This window comes from Trematomus bernacchii, unplaced genomic scaffold (assembly GCF_902827165.1).
Source record: "Trematomus bernacchii unplaced genomic scaffold, fTreBer1.1, whole genome shotgun sequence".
Lineage (NCBI taxonomy): Eukaryota > Metazoa > Chordata > Actinopteri > Perciformes > Nototheniidae > Trematomus > Trematomus bernacchii.
The window spans coordinates 217,980-240,479 of record NW_022987827.1 but is presented as its reverse complement, the minus strand read 5'-3'; the positions used below and the strand labels follow the sequence as shown (position 1 = coordinate 240,479).

At 42.0% G+C, this 22,500-nt stretch overlaps 1 protein-coding gene across 1 annotated transcript in view; it reads left to right on the top strand.

Moving 5' to 3' along the window:
• Positions 1–9,717: 9,717 nt before the first annotated feature.
• The window catches only part of nags (N-acetylglutamate synthase), a 16,070-nt gene continuing 3,287 nt past the window's right edge, over positions 9,718–22,500 (top strand). The window contains 8 exon segments of the mRNA XM_034151705.1: positions 9,718–10,170; positions 10,859–11,100; positions 11,713–11,830; positions 11,832–11,927; positions 13,103–13,298; positions 14,152–14,191; positions 20,752–20,883; positions 22,156–22,338. Of these exon segments, the coding sequence (XP_034007596.1) occupies positions 9,805–10,170; positions 10,859–11,100; positions 11,713–11,830; positions 11,832–11,927; positions 13,103–13,298; positions 14,152–14,191; positions 20,752–20,883; positions 22,156–22,338 (1,373 nt within the window). The 5' untranslated portion in view covers positions 9,718–9,804.

Below are 22,500 nucleotides of genomic sequence, written 5' to 3'. Positions count from 1 at the left end.
CATTGGCTCTAGCGGTTATAAAGAGCTTTCATTCATCAAAATCGAGCAAGGGGGGCCAGAGATAGGTCAAATCCACCCAAATGACCCCAGAAGTGGGGGTTTTTGGCTAAATCTCTCTAAAAAGGTCAAATTTCACTTGTTTTGCATCAATCTTGATACAGGGTACTTATTATATGTTGTACTTTGGATTCCTAAAGCTTTTAGTCTACTAACCCATCATCCAAGGGTAGTTTTCACTATAAGTAAAAAAGAATTTTTGGACGGACACTATAATTTACAGTTCTTTACTATGTAAAATCTGAATTTTCTTTAAAATAAAAACATCTATATTGATTCTGACTTTTCTACATCCAACTCACAGGTTTATCATTACTTTGAGATAAAAGATTATTAATTTAACCCTTTTAGAAGGGAAGATATGGTCATTTGTTCTGGGAATGTCATTTTCAAGCCTGAGACCTGAAAAACAGGCTCAGGGCTTAAGAGGTTAAGGTTTACATCTGAAAAAAGCACAGTTCAAAATGATCCCAATAATGTAATTGGAGACTCGTGTTTGTACGTTTTACGGTACCAAGGATGTTGAGGTACTTTAAAAAGTCCTTTAGGAGGGTCCCACCTGTTGGAGGTAATGAGCTCAAACTATGGGAAATGGCTCGAAGTTGAGATTAGTCACTGACTCTGACGCTGTTTGAATCAAGAGTTTTTAGATGCACACACACTTAAATGCATTATGTCTTAATAAACAAAGAAGATGCATAAAAACACATTAATGTCAGAAAGAGAAGAGAGGGTTTATGGCAGATTGAGCGAATAACATATCTTTAGAAAAAGTATATACTAGATTCTGAATTTAAAACAAGTTAAATGTTCTTTTTAAATGTGCGGGTCTTGCAGAGACCTAATTGATCCCCTACTGAAGTTAAAACTAACTATAACAACAGGATTGATTTTAATTAAACATTTGCTCTTGCTTGAAGCGCTGTTCCAGGATCTTTTGGGAGAAAATAGGTGTGATTTTAAACTCAGAATTCTGACTCTTTTCCAGTTTCATATTTTTTCTCAAATTCCGAATTTTTCCTTAGAATTCTGAATTTTTCGATAAATTTGAAACTTTTCTCAAATTAGATTTTCTTTCACAGATCTGATTTTTTGTGGCCTTTTTTCTACAAAGTGACTTTTTTTGTAAGAATTATGATTTTTTTTTTCCTCAGAATTCTGACATTCTTTTTTAAGTTTCAACTTTTATCTCAGGGTTTTACGCAAAATCCATATTTCTTTCTTAAAATTCCGACTTTTTCTGAGGATTTCTTCTTAGAATTGTTTTTTTTCGGAGACCCTAACCCTCACCCTTTTTCATTGAAGTTTCACATTTTTTCCACAATTCTGAAATCCTTCTCAAAATACTGGATTTCTCCCTAAAACGTTTTCCTCCAAATTCAGATTTTGACTCAGAATTTTGACTTTTTCAAAAATTCTGAAATGTTTTTGTTTAAACTTTTATCTCAAACATCTGAAGATTCGACCTCAGAACTCTGACATAAATCTCAAGATGTTGACTTTTTTTACGAAATTTCACTTCTTTCTTAAAATTCTGACTTTTTTCCAACTCCGATTTTTCTCTCAGAATTCCGACTTTAATCTCAAATCGCCCACAAATGATCCCACGTGGCCCCTAATCCTCTCTCCTTTTTCTTGCGTATGTTCTTAACATAAGTTTCCATTTTTAAACTCAACGCATTTACTCCACTTTCATTTCACCTTCATTTTCTTTTAAGCAAACCTACTCAGTAAAGCTGATTCTCATTTTCTTTAATTCGACAGAAGCTGCTTTCTTAGATTAGATTATTTGTAATGCAAAACACACAATCATCTTCTCTGTCATTCAGTTCTTCTAGCATTGGAAATGTTCCTACCCTTTCATTTCATTGCATATTTATTTAATTTGGTGAAAATGGAGCACTTTGAGTTTAGCCCATTTCCCCTTGTTGTTCTCAATGTGTTTCTTCATGGACTTCATTTAAATCGCTTTGGATTCAACTGTCAGCTAAATATAATAAATGTAATTATATTCCCACAGTCTGCCGCACACATGCCTTATTCAATTTTAAAATACACATTATTTTGTATTAAGTTTATGTAAATTCGAACCAGGTCGGATTCTCACTGCACCGTAAAGTTTTCAAAGAATCAATTCAACTTCAATGTATGAAGAATTTAAATAATCTCCAGCATCTCTGATAATGATCCTGTAATAGTTATAATAACAAGGAGTAATTTAACATTATAAATACTTATACTGTGATATTTTAAATACACGTGGTTTGTAATTCTCTAGAATCAGAATGAGAATTGGGTTTATTACAAAGTAGGTTTACAAGGAATTAGCCTATATGGTGCAAGTTAGACTTTAAATGCAATATTATCTAGTATTTTAAAAACTTTGAATTGTTCTAAAACTTCTTCACTTCCTCTGAATGACTCTTCAAGGATTCTGGAAGAACAATTGTCCGTTTCGTTGTAACTCAGTAAATTGCATGTGATTAATGTATCCATGCTGTGTTAATGAAAATGTTCAATTAAAGTGAGTTTGAGTGCAGATTTTTGTGCATTTTTGCTGTATTTCAAAGCATTTTAAGATAAAAACAATACAATCCATGAATGTGTGTGAGTCAATGCTCGGGGATAAGATACGATTTGACGAAACCAGTCAGAAAATAACCGTGTGACTGCATATTTCTGGAGTTTCGAGCCTCATCAACGCCGAGGTATTTGGTTTGAAAATTGCGTTGTGAAATTTCAAATCTGCATCTGCGTAAATTAAAAGTATTTCCTTTTTTCCCAGCGCCCGGAGACAGACTGACTTTGTGCAGATACGAGAGGCTGTGGGTCCGACAATAGAGCGAGGAAGAGCATCTGGGAACACTTGTGAGTAATTGCTGCTGAAGATCTGAGCAAAGAGAAGGAATTCCAACATGTTTCCCCGCCGTCTTCCTGCCCTGCGCGCCTCCTGTTGGAATTTCACCAGTTTAGGACAAAAAAACAAAAGAGACGGGTGTTCGTTCAGAGAGTAAGGAAAAAACCCTGAAACACTCGGATGAAATACAAGCAGGGCGTCTTCAGTCACTGTTTATGGTGTGTGTGTGTGTGTGTGTGTGTGTGTGTGTGTGTGTGTGTGTGTGTGTGTTTCTCAAGGTGTTTTCTAATCGCTATCACAGGATCCAAATGCCTTCTACAATATGACAACGATCAAAATATGGTGCACGACATAAGATATTAAAGAGGCCTGTTTCTGCTTTTTGGGGTGTTCACTCTCCCTTAGTGTGTTCTATAGGTTTTAGTGCATGTAAATGGTCTGCAGAGGCTAACATAAAAAAGTTCCGGAACATAGTGACATCATTATGGAGAGAGACACTAGGCCTACATACTGATATACACCTGAACATCAGCAGGAGAGGACTCTTTAAAGTAGAGACACTACATACTGATATACACCTGAACATCAGCAGGAGAGGACTCTTTAAAGTAGACACACTACATACTGATATACACCTGAACATCAGCAGGAGAGGACTCTTTAAAGTAGAGACACTACATACTGATATACACCTGAACATCAGCCGGAGAGGACTCTTTAAAGTAGAGACACTGCATACTGATATACACCTGAACATCAGCAGGAGAGGACTCTTTAAAGTAGAGACACTACATACTGATATACACCTGAACATCAACAGGAGAGGACTCTTTAAAGTAGAGACACTACATACTGATATACACCTGAACATCAGCAGGAGAGGACTCTTTAAAGTAGAGACACTACATACTGATATACACCTGAACATCAGCAGGAGAGGACTCTTTAAAGTAGAGACACTACATACTGATATACACCTGAACATCAGCAGGAGAGGACTCTTTAAAGTAGAGACACTACATACTGATATACACCTGAACATCAGCAGGAGAGGACTCTTTAAAGTAGAGACACTACATACTGATATACACCTGAACATCAGCAGGAGAGGACTCTTTAAAGTAGAGACACTACATACTGATATACACCTGAACATTAGCAGGAGAGGACTCTTTAAAGTAGAGACACTACATACTGATATACACCTGAACATCAGCAGGAGAGGACTCTTTAAAGTAGAGACACTACATACTGATATACACCTGAACATCAGCAGGAGAGGACTCTTTAAAGTAGAGACACTACATACTGATATACACCTGAACATCAGCAGGAGAGGACTCTTTAAAGTAGAGACACTACATACTGATATACACCTGAACATCAGCAGGAGAGGACTCTTTAAAGTAGAGACACTACATACTGATATACACCTGAACATCAGCAGGAGAGGACTCTTTAAAGTAGAGACACTACATACTGATATACACCTGAACATCAGCAGGAGAGGACTCTTTAAAGTAGAGACACTACATACTGATATACACCTGAACATCAGCAGGAGAGGACTCTTTAAAGTAGAGACACTACATACTGATATACACCTGAACATCAGAAGGAGAGGACTCTTTAAAGTACAGACACTACACACTGATATACACCTGAACATCAGCAGGAGAGGACTCTTTAAAGTAGAGACACTACATACTGATATACACCTGAACATCAGCAGGAGAGGACTCTTTAAAGTAGAGACACTACATACTGATATACACCTGAACATCAGCAGGAGAGGACTCTTTAAAGTAGAGACACTACATACTGATATACACCTGAACATCAGCAGGAGAGGACTCTTTAAAGTAGAGACACTACATACTGATATACACCTGAACATCAGCATGAGAGGACTCTTTAAAGTAGAGACACTACATACTGATATACACCTGAACATCAGCAGGAGAGGACTCTTTAAAGTAGAGACACTACATACTGATATACACCTGAACATCAGCAGGAGAGGACTCTTTAAAGTAGAGACACTACATACTGATATACACCTGAACATCAGCAGGAGAGGACTCTTTAAAGTAGAGACACTACATACTGATATACACCTGAACATCAGCAGGAGAGGACTCTTTAAAGTAGAGACACGACATACTGATATACACCTGAACATCAGCAGGAGAGAACTCTTTAAAGTAGAGACACTACATACTGATATACACCTGAACATCAGCAGGAGAGGACTCTTTAAAGTAGAGACACTACATACTGATATACACCTGAACATCAGCAGGAGAGGACTCTTTAAAGTAGAGACACTACATACTGATATACACCTGAACATCAGCAGGAGAGAACTCTTTAAAGTAGAGACATTAACGCTGGTGCTCAGAAAAAGGTGGATGATGGGACGTCAACATATAAGGTGGTCAATATTCACCTCAAAAAACATAAGACGACGACAGATAAAAGCATATTTTGCACAAACTGAAGCAAATGTGTGTGTGTTTACTCTCCACTGAATTATACTGTGAGTGGATCTGTTTATTTCTCAACCTGCTGAGTGGTGACACTTTAATCAGCAGATCATATGGTCTGACAAAACACACACACACACACACACACACACACACACACACACACACACACACACACACACACACACACACACACACACACACACACACACACACACACACACTCCCCATCACCAAACTAAATGCTTTATACCCACACAGAACCGCATCTCACCAACCCATCCAACCACACCAGAGGCCACCCTGAATCTGCACCCAAACGCACCGTCCTGCCGACGCTAATTTAGCGTTTCAAGTCTCTGTGTGGCACCGATGGGATTTGTGGGTGTCTACACTGAGGAGTTGGGGGGGGGGGGGGGGAATTTAGGAGGGTATGTGCCCACAAGCTGTCTGCATGGCTTCAAAGCAGCCTCTCATTTTGTCAGAGATGGCAAAAGTAGAAGTACAGATACTCGTGTTTAAAAATACTCTGGTGAAAGTAGAAGTACTGACTAAACTTCTTTACTCAAGTCAAAGTAAAGAGGCTTTGAAATGTACTTCAGTAAAAAGTACCCATAACTAGCAGCTGTTTTAAAGAGTACCTGACCTCCCTTTATATTAATAGAACAATAATGTCATTGTTAGCTAATGAATGTTTCCATGCTGAACAACGGCAACATGACAACGTTTTCATTGGTCCCTCTTCTTTAGAGAAGACCAGGAAATGATGGATACACGGATCGTGTTCAAATCAATAGGCACGCAATGACTCTAATAATAATGATCACGCCACCAAACACACATTCAAACTAAAGGAACCAGCCTGTTTGGGAAATGTGAGAAGTAGAAAGTACAGGTATTTGAGTTCAACATGTAAGAAGTAGAAAGTACAGGTATTTGGGTTCAACATGTAAGAAGTAGAAAGTACAGGTATTTGTGTTCAACATGTAAGAAGTAGAAAGTACAGGTATTTGTGTTCAACATGTAAGAAGTAGAAAGTACAGGTATTTGTGTTCAACATGTAAGAAGTAGAAAGTACAGGTATTTGGGTTCAACATGTAAGAAGTAGAAAGTACAGGTATTTGGGTTCAACATGTAAGAAGTAGAAAGTACAGGTATTTGGGTTCAACATGTAAGAAGTAGAAAGTACAGGTATTTGGGTTCAACATGTAAGAAGTAGAAAGTACAGGTATTTGGGTTCAACATGTAAGAAGTAGAAGTACAGGTATTTGGGTTCAACATGTAAGAAGTAGAAAGTACAGGTATTTGGGTTCAACATGTAAGAAGTAGAAAGTACAGGTATTTGGGTTCAACATGTAAGAAGTAGAAAGTACAGGTATTTGTGTTCAACATGTAAGAAGTAGAAAGTACAGGTATTTGTGTTCAACATGTGAGAAGTAGAAAGTACAGGTATTGTGTTCAACATGTAAGAAGTAGAAAGTACAGGTATTTGGGTTCAACATGTAAGAAGTAGAAAGTACAGGTATTTGGGTTCAACATGTAAGAAGTAGAAAGTACAGGTATTTGGGTTCAAAATGTAAGAAGTAGAAAGTACAGGTATTTGTGTTCAAAATGTGAGAAGTAGAAAGTACAGGTATTTGTGTTCAACATGTAAGAAGTAGAAAGTACAGGTATTTGTGTTCAACATGTAAGAAGTAGAAAGTACAGGTATTTGTGTTCAAAATGTAAGAAGTAGAAAGTACAGGTATTTGTGTTCAACATGTAAGAAGTAGAAAGTACAGGTATTTGTGTTCAAAATGTAAGAAGTAGAAAGTACAGGTATTTGTGTTCAAAATGTGAGAAGTAGAAAGTACAGGTATTTGTGTTCAACATGTAAGAAGTAGAAAGTACAGGTATTTGTGTTCAACATGTAAGAAGTAGAAAGTACAGGTATTTGTGTTCAACATGTAAGAAGTAGAAAGTACAGGTATTTGTGTTCAAAATGTAAGAAGTAGAAAGTACAGGTATTTGTGTTCAAAATGTGAGAAGTAGAAAGTACAGGTATTTGTGTTCAACATGTAAGAAGTAGAAAGTACAGGTATTTGGGTTCAACATGTAAGAAGTAGAAAGTACAGGTATTAGTGTTCAACATGTAAGAAGTAGAAAGTACAGGTATTTGTGTTCAACATGTAAGAAGTAGAAAGTACAGGTATTTGGGTTCAACATGTAAGAAGTAGAAAGTACAGGTATTTGTGTTCAACATGTAAGAAGTAGAAAGTACAGGTATTTGTGTTCAACATGTAAGAAGTAGAAAGTACAGGTATTTGTGTTCAACATGTAAGAAGTAGAAAGTACAGGTATTTGTGTTCAACATGTAAGAAGTAGAAAGTACAGGTATTTGGGTTCAACATGTAAAAAGTAGAAAGTACAGGTATTTGTGTTCAACTTGTAAGAAGTAGAAAGTACAGGTATTTGGGTTCAACATGTAAAAAGTAGAAAGTACAGGTATTTGGGTTCAACATGTAAGAAGTCAAAGTAAAAAGTCGTCAGAAAAATAAGTAGTGGAGTAAAGTACTGATACCAGAAAAATGTACTTAAGTACAGTAACAAAGTATTTGTGCTCCAATATGTTCCAACCTCTGCATGGTGTTTGGTGAAAAATGCAGCAATGTACACACTGTCACTGCTGTGCTGTGTTAACCCTGTAACACACATTCTGATGGCAGGTGTGTGTGTGTGTGTGTGTGTGTGTGTGTGTGTGTGTGTGTGTGTGTGTGTGTGTGTGTGTGTGTGTGTGTGTGTGTGTGTGTGCATGTTGCCCTGTTTGGAATATAACTGGATACAAATCAGCATTGAAACCATATGCCCTGCAGAAACTAACCTCACATCATGTTTGCTGCCCAGTAGCCAATGGGTTTGAGAAGAAGATAAACTGATGTACTGAGGAACATCACGTTAACACACACACACACACACACACACACACACACACACACATACACACACACACACACACACACACACACACACACACACACACACACACACACACACACACACACACACACACACACACACATACACACACACACACACACACACACCCACACTCTGCTATGTAATCAGACAGGCTCTAATTCAATCTCACAGAGAAGGAGGACCACATACAGACTGTGATTAAGTGACCACACACACATATACACATGCAGCCTCACACACACACACACACACACACACACACACACACACACACACACACACACACACACACACACACACACACACACACACACACACACACACACACACACACACACACACACAGCTTGGTGTGTGCTGCCCTCTGCTGGTGTTAATTAATAAATATGATTCACAGGATTAGAGGGAATAACACATTATTCTCATATCATTGAAGCATGTATTATAATAATCATGATGTGAATGTTGAATAGGATCTGAACAAAACAAGGATCTTTTATTGAATCTGTAAAAATAATCTCTGCACCTCCACAATACTTCATTCATATATTAAACATATTTTACTTTGTACAAATACATATTGAGCTATTGAGTAATGATGTTACTTTTGTACTAGTAAGATTCTGAATGTAGGACTTTTAATTGAAACTGAGTGTTGTATCTGTGGGAGAGGGTTAGGGCCACGTGGGAAACATTGTTTTGGGTTGTGACCAAAGATAAAATAAAGTAAGTAAAAATGCAAAAAAGTAATCAGGAAAAATCTAAAATCTGAAAAAAAGAAATATTATTATTATAATTACTTTCGTACTTTTAATATTAATATTTTGAATGTAGGACTTTTACTTGAGCTGAGTATTTGTATGTGAGAGGATTAGGGCCACATGAGAAACACTTTATTTTTTTTGGGTTGTGACCAAAAGATAAAATAAAGTAGGTCAAAACTAAATGTATTATTATTGATTTTCTGAACAAAATTAAAATCAGAAAATAATTAATAAAACATTTTCAGATTTTCCTGGGATTAAAGTCTGAATTTCAAAAATAAATGTAGCTTTTTGTCACACCCAAATGTTGTCCTCATATAGCCCTAACTCTCTTCCGTATCACTGTTATACTGCGTATTTTAATTATAATATCTGAGTATATTTCCCCAGCCCGGCCCTGAACAGGCTGATGAAATCCGAAGAACTGCCGACACATCAGTCTCTTCACGCCGCATGCAAGCCACCATCACCCGGCTGTTAACCCGTGCATTCCTCCCTAACTTCACCCAGAACTCTGTCCACAACATGAGATAAGATAAGATAAGATAATATAATGTTTGGGAACAATTTGGGAAATGTTTGCGTTGCAGCAGCATAAGGCATTGTACATTGGATACATTAAAAGACTAGAAATAACCAATCCAAAATGTAAACGTCTCAAATTGAATTAAGTAGCAAAAACATGGCCAAAGTGAGGAGCAGGCAGTCCGGGTTTCGGGCTCTATTGACGGCAGGAGAGCAACTGTTGTGGGGCCCCGCGTTCACCCGGAGCTCCAGGAAAGTTCAGCGGCACGTGTTCGATCCGCAGCGGGGAATAGGGCACTCTGAGGCGGGCAGCGTGGCAGCAAGAGCCGCTGCTTTGGCCCAGAAGCACCAGGAGGAGGAGCAGCGTCTCTTCTCCGACAGACAGCCCAACATGAACCTGATGTACCGGGACGTGAAGGCGTTCCTCCGGGAGGTCGGAGGAAACCCCCGGGAGGCTCGGTACTGGCTGACCCAGTTCCAGAGAGCCTCGGCGGTGAAGTCTCCAGCCTTCGCGGTCCTGGAGGTTTGAAAAACTTAATGTTTACAAAAAACAAAAAACTTCAGGATGCTGTAGTGTAGAGACTTCCGGGTTCATAATTATTATTGTCATGAAAGTGCTTTTTATCAAGGAAAAGGCCTTCTTGATAAATAAGAAGATTATAATAAGTACATTCATTAAGGCAATATTTTATAACTTTTTCAAGTTTTCCTGATCTAATCCAATGTTAATACACTTCTGCTTTTTTAATATATAAACATTTTACATTTGTATTGTTGATACATATTTTACTATGTGTACATTTTTACTTCTTATTTTAATATAAATATTATTATCTTTATCTTTTTTATTACACATTACATACTTTTTTTATTTCATTATTCTTTTTAAAATTTTTATTTTCAATTTCCTATTGAACATTTTAACTTGAATTTTCTGTTTTTATTTAAATATTTTAATTATATTTTATATTGTTACCGTTTTATTCAAAACATTTTTTTCTTTTAACGTATTTACCTAAACTTATTATGTTTTATTTAAATATCTTTAATCTATTTTATCCTTCTATTGTTCATTGTTACTTTAACTTCTTGTGTATATATAAGTATTTCAATTCATCTTTGCACATTTTTACTATATTTCAATATTTATAAACTTTTCTTATTACTCCTTTCCAATCTTTTTATTGTTTACTTTTGTTCTGGTCCTTTAGGTGGACAGCTCGGTGTTCTCCAGCAGGGACCGGGTCCACAGCCTGGCCTCCGGGCTCTCCTTCCTGCAGCGGATGGATATGAAGTGTGTGGTTGTGATGGGGCTGTGTGAGCAGGCGTGCAGCCGGACTCTGATGCAGCGCAGCCAGCAGCTGACAGAGGCTCTGCTCCACCAATCAGCATCCGTCCTGCCTCTGTTCTCCGCTGAGTCCTTCCTCCTGCGGCAGGAAACCCCCGGGAGCAGGTGAGATACCCTCCTCTTCATCAGAGTAATAGTATGTCTGATTACAGCCAATCATCTTCCTCACCTTCAGCTTTAATTAGAGAGGAATAGGTCCTAACAGCAGAGGCATCTTCATCAGGACTTCATTAGGTCTGAAGCGGCCAAAGTCATAACAAATATAAAACAATATAACTCAAAACAAAGTGCCGCTGAGGCAGCGAATATTACGCATGGGTTTAATAAAGGTCGGGGCAAAAAGTCATTTTTGTGCATTTTATTTTCTTGATGCCAGATCATACAAGTACAATAGCTTATTGTTTATTTTCTTGCCTTGGGAACCACCACCCGGTCTGCCACTCCTTCGGAACTGTTTCCGACTTCCACGCAACGTTGATGAGACGTGTCAACCATGACAGTCCCTCAACACCTGCTTTCACTGCCTCCCTTCTGGCACCCGACCCGCTGGGTGGGGGGCCCGCAAATGTTCACTTGCTCTATTGGCAGAGTTTAAAACGCCTTGTTTTCATTATTGTTGGACTTGTTTTTAGAGCAGCATGTTTTCCAGAGCAAGACTGTCATTCTTTGCAATCCAAACAGACATGTTTTTAGTCTCCTCCCCTCTCTCCCCTGTAGTTACCCCCCTTCAGTGCTGTTGGACCCCTCCCTCCTCAGGTGGTGTCTCCGCGTTGGGACCCTCCCTCTGGTTTCTCCCGTGGGACGGGACGGGTGCGGCCGCTCCGTGACCCTCGACCCCCCCCGAGGTGACGGCAGCCATCGCCCGAGCCCTGCAGCCACACAAAGTGATGTTCCTGAACGAGGGGGGGGGCCTGCGCACTCCGGGGGGCAAGGTACAGTACACATATACTGTATATATATATACAGTTACTAAGTACATTTACAGTACTGTACTTACTTTTTGAGGTACTTGTACTTTAATTGAGTCAATGTTATGCTACTTCTACCCCACTACAGTTCAGAGGTACATGGTGTACTTCTACTCCACTACATGTATTTAATACCTTTAGTTACTTCACAGATGTGGATGAATGATGTGAAATATAATCAAGTGTTAAATCAGACTTTAGTTCCACCTGGAGTAAATCCACAAGCTACCCTGCAGTATACAAAGTCATTCAAACTAGCTGCACCTTTACCAGCTTTGAGAACACTTTCATGATCAATCATTATAAAACATATCATATATATTATTCTGAAATGGACCAATCTGCACAATGACTACTTTTACTGTCTCTACTTTCACTATATTTTGATGAGAATACTTTTCTACTTTCACTTGAGGAACATTTTGAAACAGAGTATTCCTACACTCTGGTACTTCTACTTTTACTCAAGTACAAGATCTGAGTACTTCTACTTTTACTCAAGTACAAGATCTGTGTACTTCTACTTTACTCAAGTACAAGATCTGAGTACTTCTACTTTTACTCAAGTACAAGATCTGTGTACTTCTACTTTTACTCAAGTACAAGATCTGAGTACTTCTACTTTTACTCAAGAACAAGATCTGAGTACTTCTACTTTTACTCAAGAACAAGATCTGAGTACTTCTACTTTTGCTCAAGTACAAGATCTGAGTACTTCTACTTTTACTCAAGTACAAGATCTGAGTACTTCTACTTTTACTCAAGAACAAGATCTGAGTACTTCTACTTTTACTCAAGAACAAGATCTGAGTACTTCTACTTTTACTCAAGTACAAGATCTGAGTACTTCTACTTTTACTCAAGAACAAGATCTGAGTACTTCTACTTTTACTCAAGAACAAGATCTGAGTACTTCTACTTTTACTCAAGTACAAGATCTGAGTACTTCTACTTTTACTCAAGAACAAGATCTGAGTACTTCTACTTTTACTCAAGAACAAGATCTGAGTACTTCTACTTTTACTCAAGTACAAGATCTGAGTACTTCTACTTTTACTCAAGAACAAGATCTGAGTACTTCTACTTTCACTAAAGCACAAGATCTGAGTACTTTGTTCTGCTGACTCCTTGTGTTGCAGGTGTTGGACCTGGTCTCTCTGCCCAGTGACCTCCCTGCTCTGCTCTCTGCGGGCTGGTTGAGTCCCTCTGAGCTCCGCAGGGTGTCGGCCATCGCTGCTCTGCTGCAGGATCTGCTGAGCGACTCCTCCTCCTCCTTCCCCTCCTCCGTCATCACCTCCGCCGACACGCTGCTGACGGAGCTGTTCAGCCACAGAGGCAAGAGAGCAGAGCCGTAACTCATCATCACTGAGGGCCACACACAGAAACACATGCAAACCTCAAAGGGCACTGGTTCCCAACCTTTTCTGTGTCATCTGCGATGATTCACCTGCATGTTTTCTTTTGTTAAACCCTTAATAATCATATTTAACACAACACAACCTTATATGAACATCACTAGTATAACTCACCCTTAACACAAATGCATTTAAACTTCACATTTACACTTTAAACATCTTTTGTCAAGAGCTTTTAATGAGACACTTGAGCTTTTATTTCATAAGCTTTGATAGTTCTGGGGGCAGGACATCAGGATTATGAAAACGGATTGAAATGTTTTTGGGTGGACATTTAGACTTATTGTGAGTGAAATAATAATATCAAGACTCACATCTACAGTAGCAGTGTCAACATCTTTTGTTAGGAGCTTTTATTGAGACACTTGAGCTTGTCTTTTATAAGCGTTGATGGTTCTGGGGTCAGGACACTAGGATTATGAAAACTGATTTAAAAAAATGTTTTGTGTGGATATAAATTGCAAAACCTAATCTTACGTACGCCCTGCAATCCCCTCATTTTCCCATCAACGCTTATGAAAGACAAGCATGCTCAAGTGTCTCAATAAAAGCTCCTAACAAAAGATGTGAGTCTTGACTGCATTTATTTGGAAATTGGGCTTTAAATATATCTTTTAAGAAGTCAAATATAAGCCCAGGTTTCATGTGTGGGAGGTGTCCTATTTTTATAATTTGCTAATTTAGAAAATATAAATCATCCTGCTGTAAATGTTGAAGGGTTGAGGTGTGAGTTTACATTTACATCTCTTTTTCTGTTTCTATCTCTCGCTCAGGGTCCGGGACAATCTTTAAAATTGGAGACCCCATACATCGGTATGTATCGTAACAAATACAGGAGTGTGATCCCTGTCGACACTAGAAACTCATCTGTAGCGTACTGTGATGTATTTAATCACACTGTATTCTGGTGCAACTCAGTATTCATTTTGCTTTTAAATGTAATGTTTAGCCTAAAATAGTGTTGCACTGTTTGCTCTGTTATTCTCCTGTAAGGCAATGCAATAGTGTCATGGTGTCATGGTGGTGTCATGGTGTCATGGTGTCATGGTGGTGTCATGGTGTCGTCATGGTGTCATGGTGGTGTCATGGTGGTGTCATGGTGGTGTCATGGTGGTGTCATGGTGTCGTCATGGTGTCATGGTGGTGTCATGGTGTCGTCATGGTGTCATGGTGTCATGGTGGTGTCATGGTGTCGTCATGGTGTCATGGTGGTGTCATGGTGTCATGGTGGTGTCATGGTGTCGTCATGGTGTCGGTGTCATGGTGTGTCATGGTGGTGTCATGGTGGTGTCATGGTGGTGTCATGGTGGTGTCATGGTGTCGTCATGGTGTCGTCATGGTGGTGTCATGGTGGTGTCATGGTGTCGTCATGGTGTCGTCATGGTGGTGTCATGGTGGTGTCATGGTGTCGTCATGGTGTCATGGTGGTGTCATGGTGGTGTCATGGTGTCATGGTGGTGTCATGGTGGTGTCGTCATGGGTGGTGTCATGGTGTCGTCATGGTGTCATGGTGGTGTCATGGTGTCATGGTGGTGTCATGGTGTCATGGTGGTGTCATGGTGGTGTCATGGTGTCATGGTGGTGTCATGGTGTCGTCATGGTGTCATGGTGGTGTCATGGTGGTGTCATGGTGGTGTCATGGTGTCATGGTGGTGTCATGGTGGTCATGTTCGTCATGGGTGTCATGGTGGTGTCATGGGTGTCGTCATGGTGTCATGGTGGTGTCATGGTGGTGTCATGGTGGTGTCATGGTGGTGTCATGGTGGTGTCATGGTGGTGTCATGGTGTCGTCATGGTGTCATGGTGTCATGGTGGTGTCATGGTGTCGTCATGGTGTCATGGTGGTGTCATGGTGTCGTCATGGTGTCATGGTGGTGTCATGGTGTCATGGTGGTGTCATGGTGGTGTCATGGTGTCGTCATGGTGTCGTCATGGTGGTGTCATGGTGGTGTCATGGTGTCGTCATGGTGTCATGGTGGTGTCATGGTGGTGTCATGGTGTCATGGTGGTGTCATGGTGGTGTCGTCATGGTGTCATGGTGTCATGGTGGTGTCATGGTGTCGTCATGGTGTCATGGTGGTGTCATGGTGTCATGGTGGTGTCATGGTGTCATGGTGGTGTCATGGTGTCGTCATGGTGTCATGGTGGTGTCATGGTGGTGTCATGGTGGTGTCATGGTGTCATGGTGGTGTCATGGTGTCATGGTGGTGTCATGGTGTCGTCATGGTGTCATGGTGGTGTCATGGTGGTGTCATGGTGTCGTCATGGTGTCATGGTGGTGTCATGGTGGTGTCATGGTGGTGTCATGATGGTGTCATGGTGGTGTCATGGTGTCATGGTGGTGTCATGGTGTCGTCATGGTGTCATGGTGGTGTCATGGTGTCGTCATGGTGTCATGGTGGTGTCATGGTGTCATGGTGGTGTCATGGTGTCGTCATGGTGTCATGGTGTCGTCATGGTGTCATGGTGGTGTCATGGTGGTGTCATGGTGGTGTCGTCATGGTGTCATGGTGTCATGGTGGTGTCATGGTGTCGTCATGGTGTCATGGTGGTGTCATGGTGGTGTCATGGTGTCGTCATGGTGTCATGGTGGTGTCATGGTGGTGTCATGGTGGTGTCATGGTGTCATGGTGGTGTCATGGTGGTGTCATGGTGGTGTCGTCATGGTGTCATGGTGGTGTCATGGTGTCGTCATGGTGTCATGGTGTCATGGTGGTGTCATGGTGTCATGTATAGCTTTGAGATGCTGTATTGCTCACGGTGTCACGGTGGTGTCACGGTGGTGTCACGGTGGTGTCACGGTGGTGTCACGGTGGTGTCACGGTGGTGTCATGTATAGCTTTGAGATGCTGTATTGCTCACGGTGTCACGGTGTCACGGTGGTGTCACGGTGTCATGTATAGCTTTGAGATGCTGTATTGCTCACGGTGTCACGGTGTCACGGTGTCACGGTGGTGTCACGGTGTCATGTATAGCTTTGAGATGCTGTATTGCTCATGGTGTCACGGGGTCACAGTGTCATGTATAGCTTTGAGATGCTGTATTGCTCACAGTGTCACGGTGGTGTCACGGTGTCATGTATAGCTTTGAGATGCTGTATTGCTCACGGTGTCACGGTGTCATGTATAGCTTTGAGATGCTGTATTGCTCACGGTGTCACGGTGTCATGTATAGCTTTGAGATGCTGTATTGCTCACGGTGTCACGGTGGTGTCACGGTGTCACGGTGTCATGTATAGCTTTGAGATGCTGCATTGCTCATGGCTTTTGCAACTTTTCACCTCCTCTTCTTCTGCTTTATACTTGAGATGTTTTGAACTCTGACTTTTGCTTTTCGTCTTCTACAGATTTTATGTTGTTACTTTTAAACCGTCTGCCGTCAACCAGGTAGTCTGTAGAGTGAATTTACTCAAGTACTCTACTTACTCTACTCCTTTTAGTCCTCAACATTAATTATATTACTTTTTTTTTGGTACACTAGTTTTTGTTGAATTTGTTGTTTTTGATTAAAAAAATTTAGTCAACTTTTTTTTTTTTCATCATTTCCCTTTTTTGTCACCAAATGCTCTTCTTTTGTCTGCAACTGCAATCATATCAGAAAGAGTCATGTGATCACATTGTTCAAATAAGACCATAAAACATTTCAGGTGAGTTTCAACAGAGAAAGTTGTCCAGTTTTATAATCCTGAACGTCACCAAGCGCTCCGTCCCAGCTGTGTGCGTCACTCTTTAGTGTCCCCTGGTCTCCCAGCTGTGTGCGTCACTCTTTAGTGTCCCCTGGTCTCCCAGCTGTGTGCGTCACTCTTTAGTGTCCCCTGGTCTCCCAGCTGTGTGCGTCACTCTTTAGTGTCCCCTGGTCTCCAGCTGTGTGCGTCACTCTTTAGTGTCCCCTGGTCTCCCAGCTGTGTGCGTCACTCTTTAGTGTCCCCTGGTCTCCCAGCTGTGTGCGTCACTCTTTAGTGTCCCCTGGTCTCCCAGCTGTGTGCGTCACTCTTTAGTGTCCCCTGGTCTCCCAGCTGTGTGCGTCACTCTTTAGTGTCCCTGGTCTCCCAGCTGTGTGCGTCACTCTTTAGTGTCCCCTGGTCTCCCAGCTGTGTGCGTCACTCTTTAGTGTCCCCTGGTCTCCCAGCTGTGTGCGTCACTCTTTAGTGTCCCCTGGTCTCCCAGCTGTGTGCGTCACTCTTTAGTGTCTCCCGGTCTCCCAGCTGTGTGCGTCACTCTTTAGTGTCCCCTGGTCTCCCAGCTGTGTGCGTCACTCTTTAGTGTCCCCCGGTCTCCCAGCTGTGTGTGTCACTCTTTAGTGTCCCCTGGTCTCCCAGCTGTGCGCGTCACTCTTAGTGTCCCCCCGGTCTCCCAGCTGTGTGCGTCACTCTTTAGTGTCCCCTGGTCTCCCAGCTGTGTGCGTCACTCTTTAGTGTCCCCCTGGTCTCCCAGCTGTGTGCGTCACTCTTTAGTGTCCCCTGGTCTCCCAGCTGTGTGCGTCACTCTTTAGTGTCCCCTGGTCTCCCAGCTGTGTGCGTCACTCTTTAGTGTCCCCTGGTCTCCCAGCTGTGTGCGTCACTCTTTAGTGTCCCCTGGTCTCCCAGCTGTGTGCGTCACTCTTTAGTGTCCCCTGGTCTCCCAGCTGTGTGCGTCACTCTTTAGTGTCCCCCTGGTCTCCCAGCTGTGTGCGTCACTCTTTAGTGTCCCCTGGTCTCCCAGCTGTGTGCGTCACTCTTTAGTGTCCCCTGGTCTCCCAGCTGTGTGCGTCACTCTTTAGTGTCCCCTGGTCGCCCAGCTGTGTGCGTCCCTCTAGGGTCTCCCGGTCTCCCGCTGTGCGTCACTCTTAGTGTCCCCTGGTCTCCCAGCTGTGTGCGTCACTCTTTAGTGTCCCCCGGTCTCCCAGCTGTGTGTGTCACTCTTTAGTGTCCCCTGGTCTCCCAGCTGTGTGCGTCACTCTTTAGTGTCCCCCGGTCTCCCAGCTGTGTGCGTCACTCTTTAGTGTCCCCCGGTCTCCCAGCTGTGTGCGTCACTCTTTAGTGTCCCCCGGTCTCCCAGCTGTGTGCGTCACTCTTTAGTGTCCCCCGGTCTCCCAGCTGTGTGCGTCACTCTTTAGTGTCCCCCGGTCTCCCAGCTGTGTGCGTCACTCTTTAGTGTCCCCCGGTCTCCAGCTGTGTGCGTCACTCTTTAGTGTCCCCTGGTCTCCCAGCTGTGGAGAAGGGTCCAGCTGCGGCCGCGGCAAGTACAAGACACTACACGACACGCCCCCTACACGACACTACGGTGGCTGAGAGACATTACCGTACATGGCAGATTAAAAATGAATTGCAAATGTTATTGTAGCATTTTAAGCAACTATTAGGCAAATAAATTAATAACCTAGTCTATCCGTTTGAGACACAACAGTATAACTTTCAACCCAAATCATTTAGTCAACAAACGGTGTTTTAGTAAACTTTTTTTAATATATAAAATAGGTATTAATGAGATAATCTATTAATTATGTTTGTCTAACTGCTACACATGTATTTATACATACATGTAGATATGTGTGAACATCTAAATATAGTTGTTAAAGGTTTTAAGATATACATAATCACATCATGGGGTCATTAAGGACCAAATTAGGAGGGCCAGTCAGGCCACTAATGAGCTCAATCATTCACATGTATTATTATTACTTTATAAATTAAAAGTACTAGGGGTCTATTACAAAACCGTTGAAGGAATCGTCATGCATTCTGAATGTTTCTGTACTTTAAAAACATCATGGCTGAAGATCCTGTTCTTGTTCAAGATTATTCATACTCATTTGTGAATTTAACATCCATATTCACTCAAAACTGAAACAACACCAACATTTTTTGTTAAAGCATTGCAGGCCTAAAGCTCCACGCCAGTGACCTATATTTTAATTTCTTCCATCAAACTTTAAAAATGGCAAACAGCATGTTTTTAAAGATTTAATCTTTTAAGAAACAAAATATCAAATTTGAACAGAAGGGTTTAAAAACACGTTTTTAATGCAAATAAACTTGAAACATAAACCTATTTGTCATTTCAAAATTCACTTGTATTGTCTGCGTGAAAGGCACAGTAGGCTATGAGCGAATACATATCAACATTGAAAAAATGACAAAGTCGTACAATATATACCATGTGCTACTGTCTAGGATTAAGTATGATGAGATTTTTTTTAAGGAGGGACCCCAGAGCCAAGGGCAGGCCGAGCAGACCGCCTTCTCCCGCCGCAGGCTTCCCCGGTGATGGGCTCCGTGTAACAAGTCCCCTTAGTCTGTGCGGGGAGCTGCACCACGGTGATGCTGCTGTCATCGCTCGCCTCTCCTCCGGTGGTGCCCTCGGCTCCCTCCGCCGCCACACTGCCCAGCACACTGGAGATCACTAATGTCTCTCAGCCACCGTAGTGTCGTGTCAGGTGGGCGTGTCGTGTAGGGGGCGTGTCGTGTAGTGTCGTGTACTTGCCGCGGCCGCAGCTAGACCATATTGCAGCTGTGTGCGTCACTCTTTAGTGTCTCCCGGTCTCCCAGCTGTGTGCGTCACTCTTTAGTGTCCCCCGGTCTCCCAGCTGTGTGCGTCACTCTTTAGTGTCCCCCGGTCTCCCAGCTGTGTGCGTCACTCTTTAGTGTCCCCCGGTCTCCCAGCTGTGTGCGTCACTCTTTAGTGTCCCCCGGTCTCCCAGCTGTGTGCGTCACTCTTAGTGTCCCCCGGTCTCCCAGCTGTGTGCGTCACTCTTTAGTGTCCCCCGGTCTCCCCAGCTGTGTGCGTCACTCTTTAGTGTCCCCCGGTCTCCCAGCTGTGTGCGTCACTCTTTAGTGTCCCCCGGTCTCCCAGCTGTGTGCGTCACTCTTTAGTGTCCCCCGGTCTCCCAGCTGTGTGCGTCACTCTTTAGTGTCCCCCGGCTCCCAGCTGTGTGCGTCACTCTTTAGTGTCCCCCGGTCTCCCAGCTGTGTGCGTCACTCTTTAGTGTCCCCCGGTCTCCCAGCTGTGTGCGTCACTCTTTAGTGTCCCCCGGTCTCCCAGCTGTGTGCGTCACTCTTTAGTGTCCCCCGGTCTCCCAGCTGTGTGCGTCACTCTTTAGTGTCCCCCGGTCTCCCAGCTGTGTGCGTCACTCTTTAGTGTCCCCCGGTCTCCCAGCTGTGTGCGTGAGACTTTTATTTTTTTGGGAGACTTTTTTTTTTTTATACTTTTTTTAGTAAACTTTTTTTCTCCTTTTTTAACCAAATGCTCTTTTTTTTCTGCAATCATATCAAAAGTAATCATGTGACTAAATTCCCTAAATCTATAATACAATTCCTTCTTCACAAGTGCAAAACAACACACCCGTTGTCTTTGAGTCCTCTCGTGTGTTTACCCTGATCCATTGCTCCTGTGCAGGTACAGCTCTCTGGAGGGGATCGATGTGGAGCGTCTGCTGGCTCTCATCAGCAAGTCGTTTGATAAAACTCTGAAGCAAGACTACATCGCCTCTCTGACCGGACGACTGCACTCAGTCTACCTCTCTGAAGGGTGCGTGCAAACAATTCAAAGCAAAAAGACCACATATATCTGGTTGCGGTCGAATATCTACAGAAAATCTGGTCCTTTCCTAACTAAACCACTTCTACTTAAACTCAGACAACAAGGTGGTGGAGTTTAGGAAGGAAGTGACGGAGGATGTTACTGAGTCTGGAGAGGAGTTATTAAGGCTGTCAAAAAGGGTTGAATACCATTTGGAATAACTGAGATTTAAATCACAAAATCACGAGAAAAAGGAAGAAAATTATTATTTTAAAATCCCGAGTTTTCTGGAAATAAATAAAGTTTTCAGGTATTTATGATGATATTGAATTATTGCCGTTGTAAGTGAATACATTTAAAACTATAAATTACAGAGAAATACTCTCTATGTAGTTCTGGAGTTAGTGCATGTGAATGGTCTGCAAAGGTTAAAATACCTGTATTACCACCAGAGGGAGCTCCTCTGCCACACTAAATATATCACTGCAATCCAAACGCCAAACTCACCTTGAGTCTGCAGGTATGATGCAGTTGACGCACCTTTAATTGCCGTCCAAATAATAGAGAAGAGGATCCCACATGTGGTAAAAATACATGTTTAATTTGAAAGCAAAATATCTCTGACTATAACGACAACTGACGGCTGATTTACTGCAGAAAGTGCAGTCAGAAAACGGTGTAATGGAAATAAAGGGGGTTCACTTGTAACCGAGGGGCAGGCTCTCATAATAAAATATAATAATCATCCAATAAGAGAAAGGAAATGTGGCTTTCCGTCCTGATCATTCGTATTCATCCACATCCCAATTAGTATGTACACTTAACACAAAAAGTAAGGAAATCTGTGTTTGGTAGATTATTTCTATGTTGTAACAATGCTTCTTGGCAATACATCTTATACCGTTGGAAAGCCTGTTCAGTTTCCTTTGAAATGGTGCCACATTTGTGAGGAACAAGCATTGGTGGGAGGAGCAGCAGAGCGGAGTATGTGGGGTGCGCCCATGAAAAACATGACAAATCTCCTCTGCCCAACAGCTTCTTTTTGCTGTTGACTCTTTTTTGGTTGCATTGGATGATTGAAGTCCCTAACCCTAACCCATCCCACAAATGCATGTTACTCACAAATGGGGCACCAAGTGAAAGGTAAATAAACAGGCTTATTGCCAAGGAGCATTGTTACAACATAGAAATAATCTACCAAACACAGATTTCCTTACTTTTTGTGTTAAGATGATTTGAATAGATAAAACTTAATTCAACAGCATCTTGTCTCTGTTGCAGCTACAGCGCGGCGGCCATCATCACCCTGGAGCCGGTGAGCGGCGGCACTCCATACCTGGATAAGTTTGTGGTGAGCAGCAGTAAGCAGGGCCAGGGAACCAGCCTCATCCTGTGGGAATGCATCCGGAGAGACCTGGGGAAACTCTTCTGGAGGTCCAGGACCAGCAACAGGATCACGCCCTGGTGAGACAAGGGGCCAAGGGACAGTTTTATGTATTACTTATTGTACAGTCAGTCGAGAAAATGGAAACAAGGGAAATGCAACACACCGATAAACTGTACGAAAGAGACGGAAGTATACAAAAAAAAGTCAAAATGAAAAAAAGTCAGTTATAGAAAAACCCT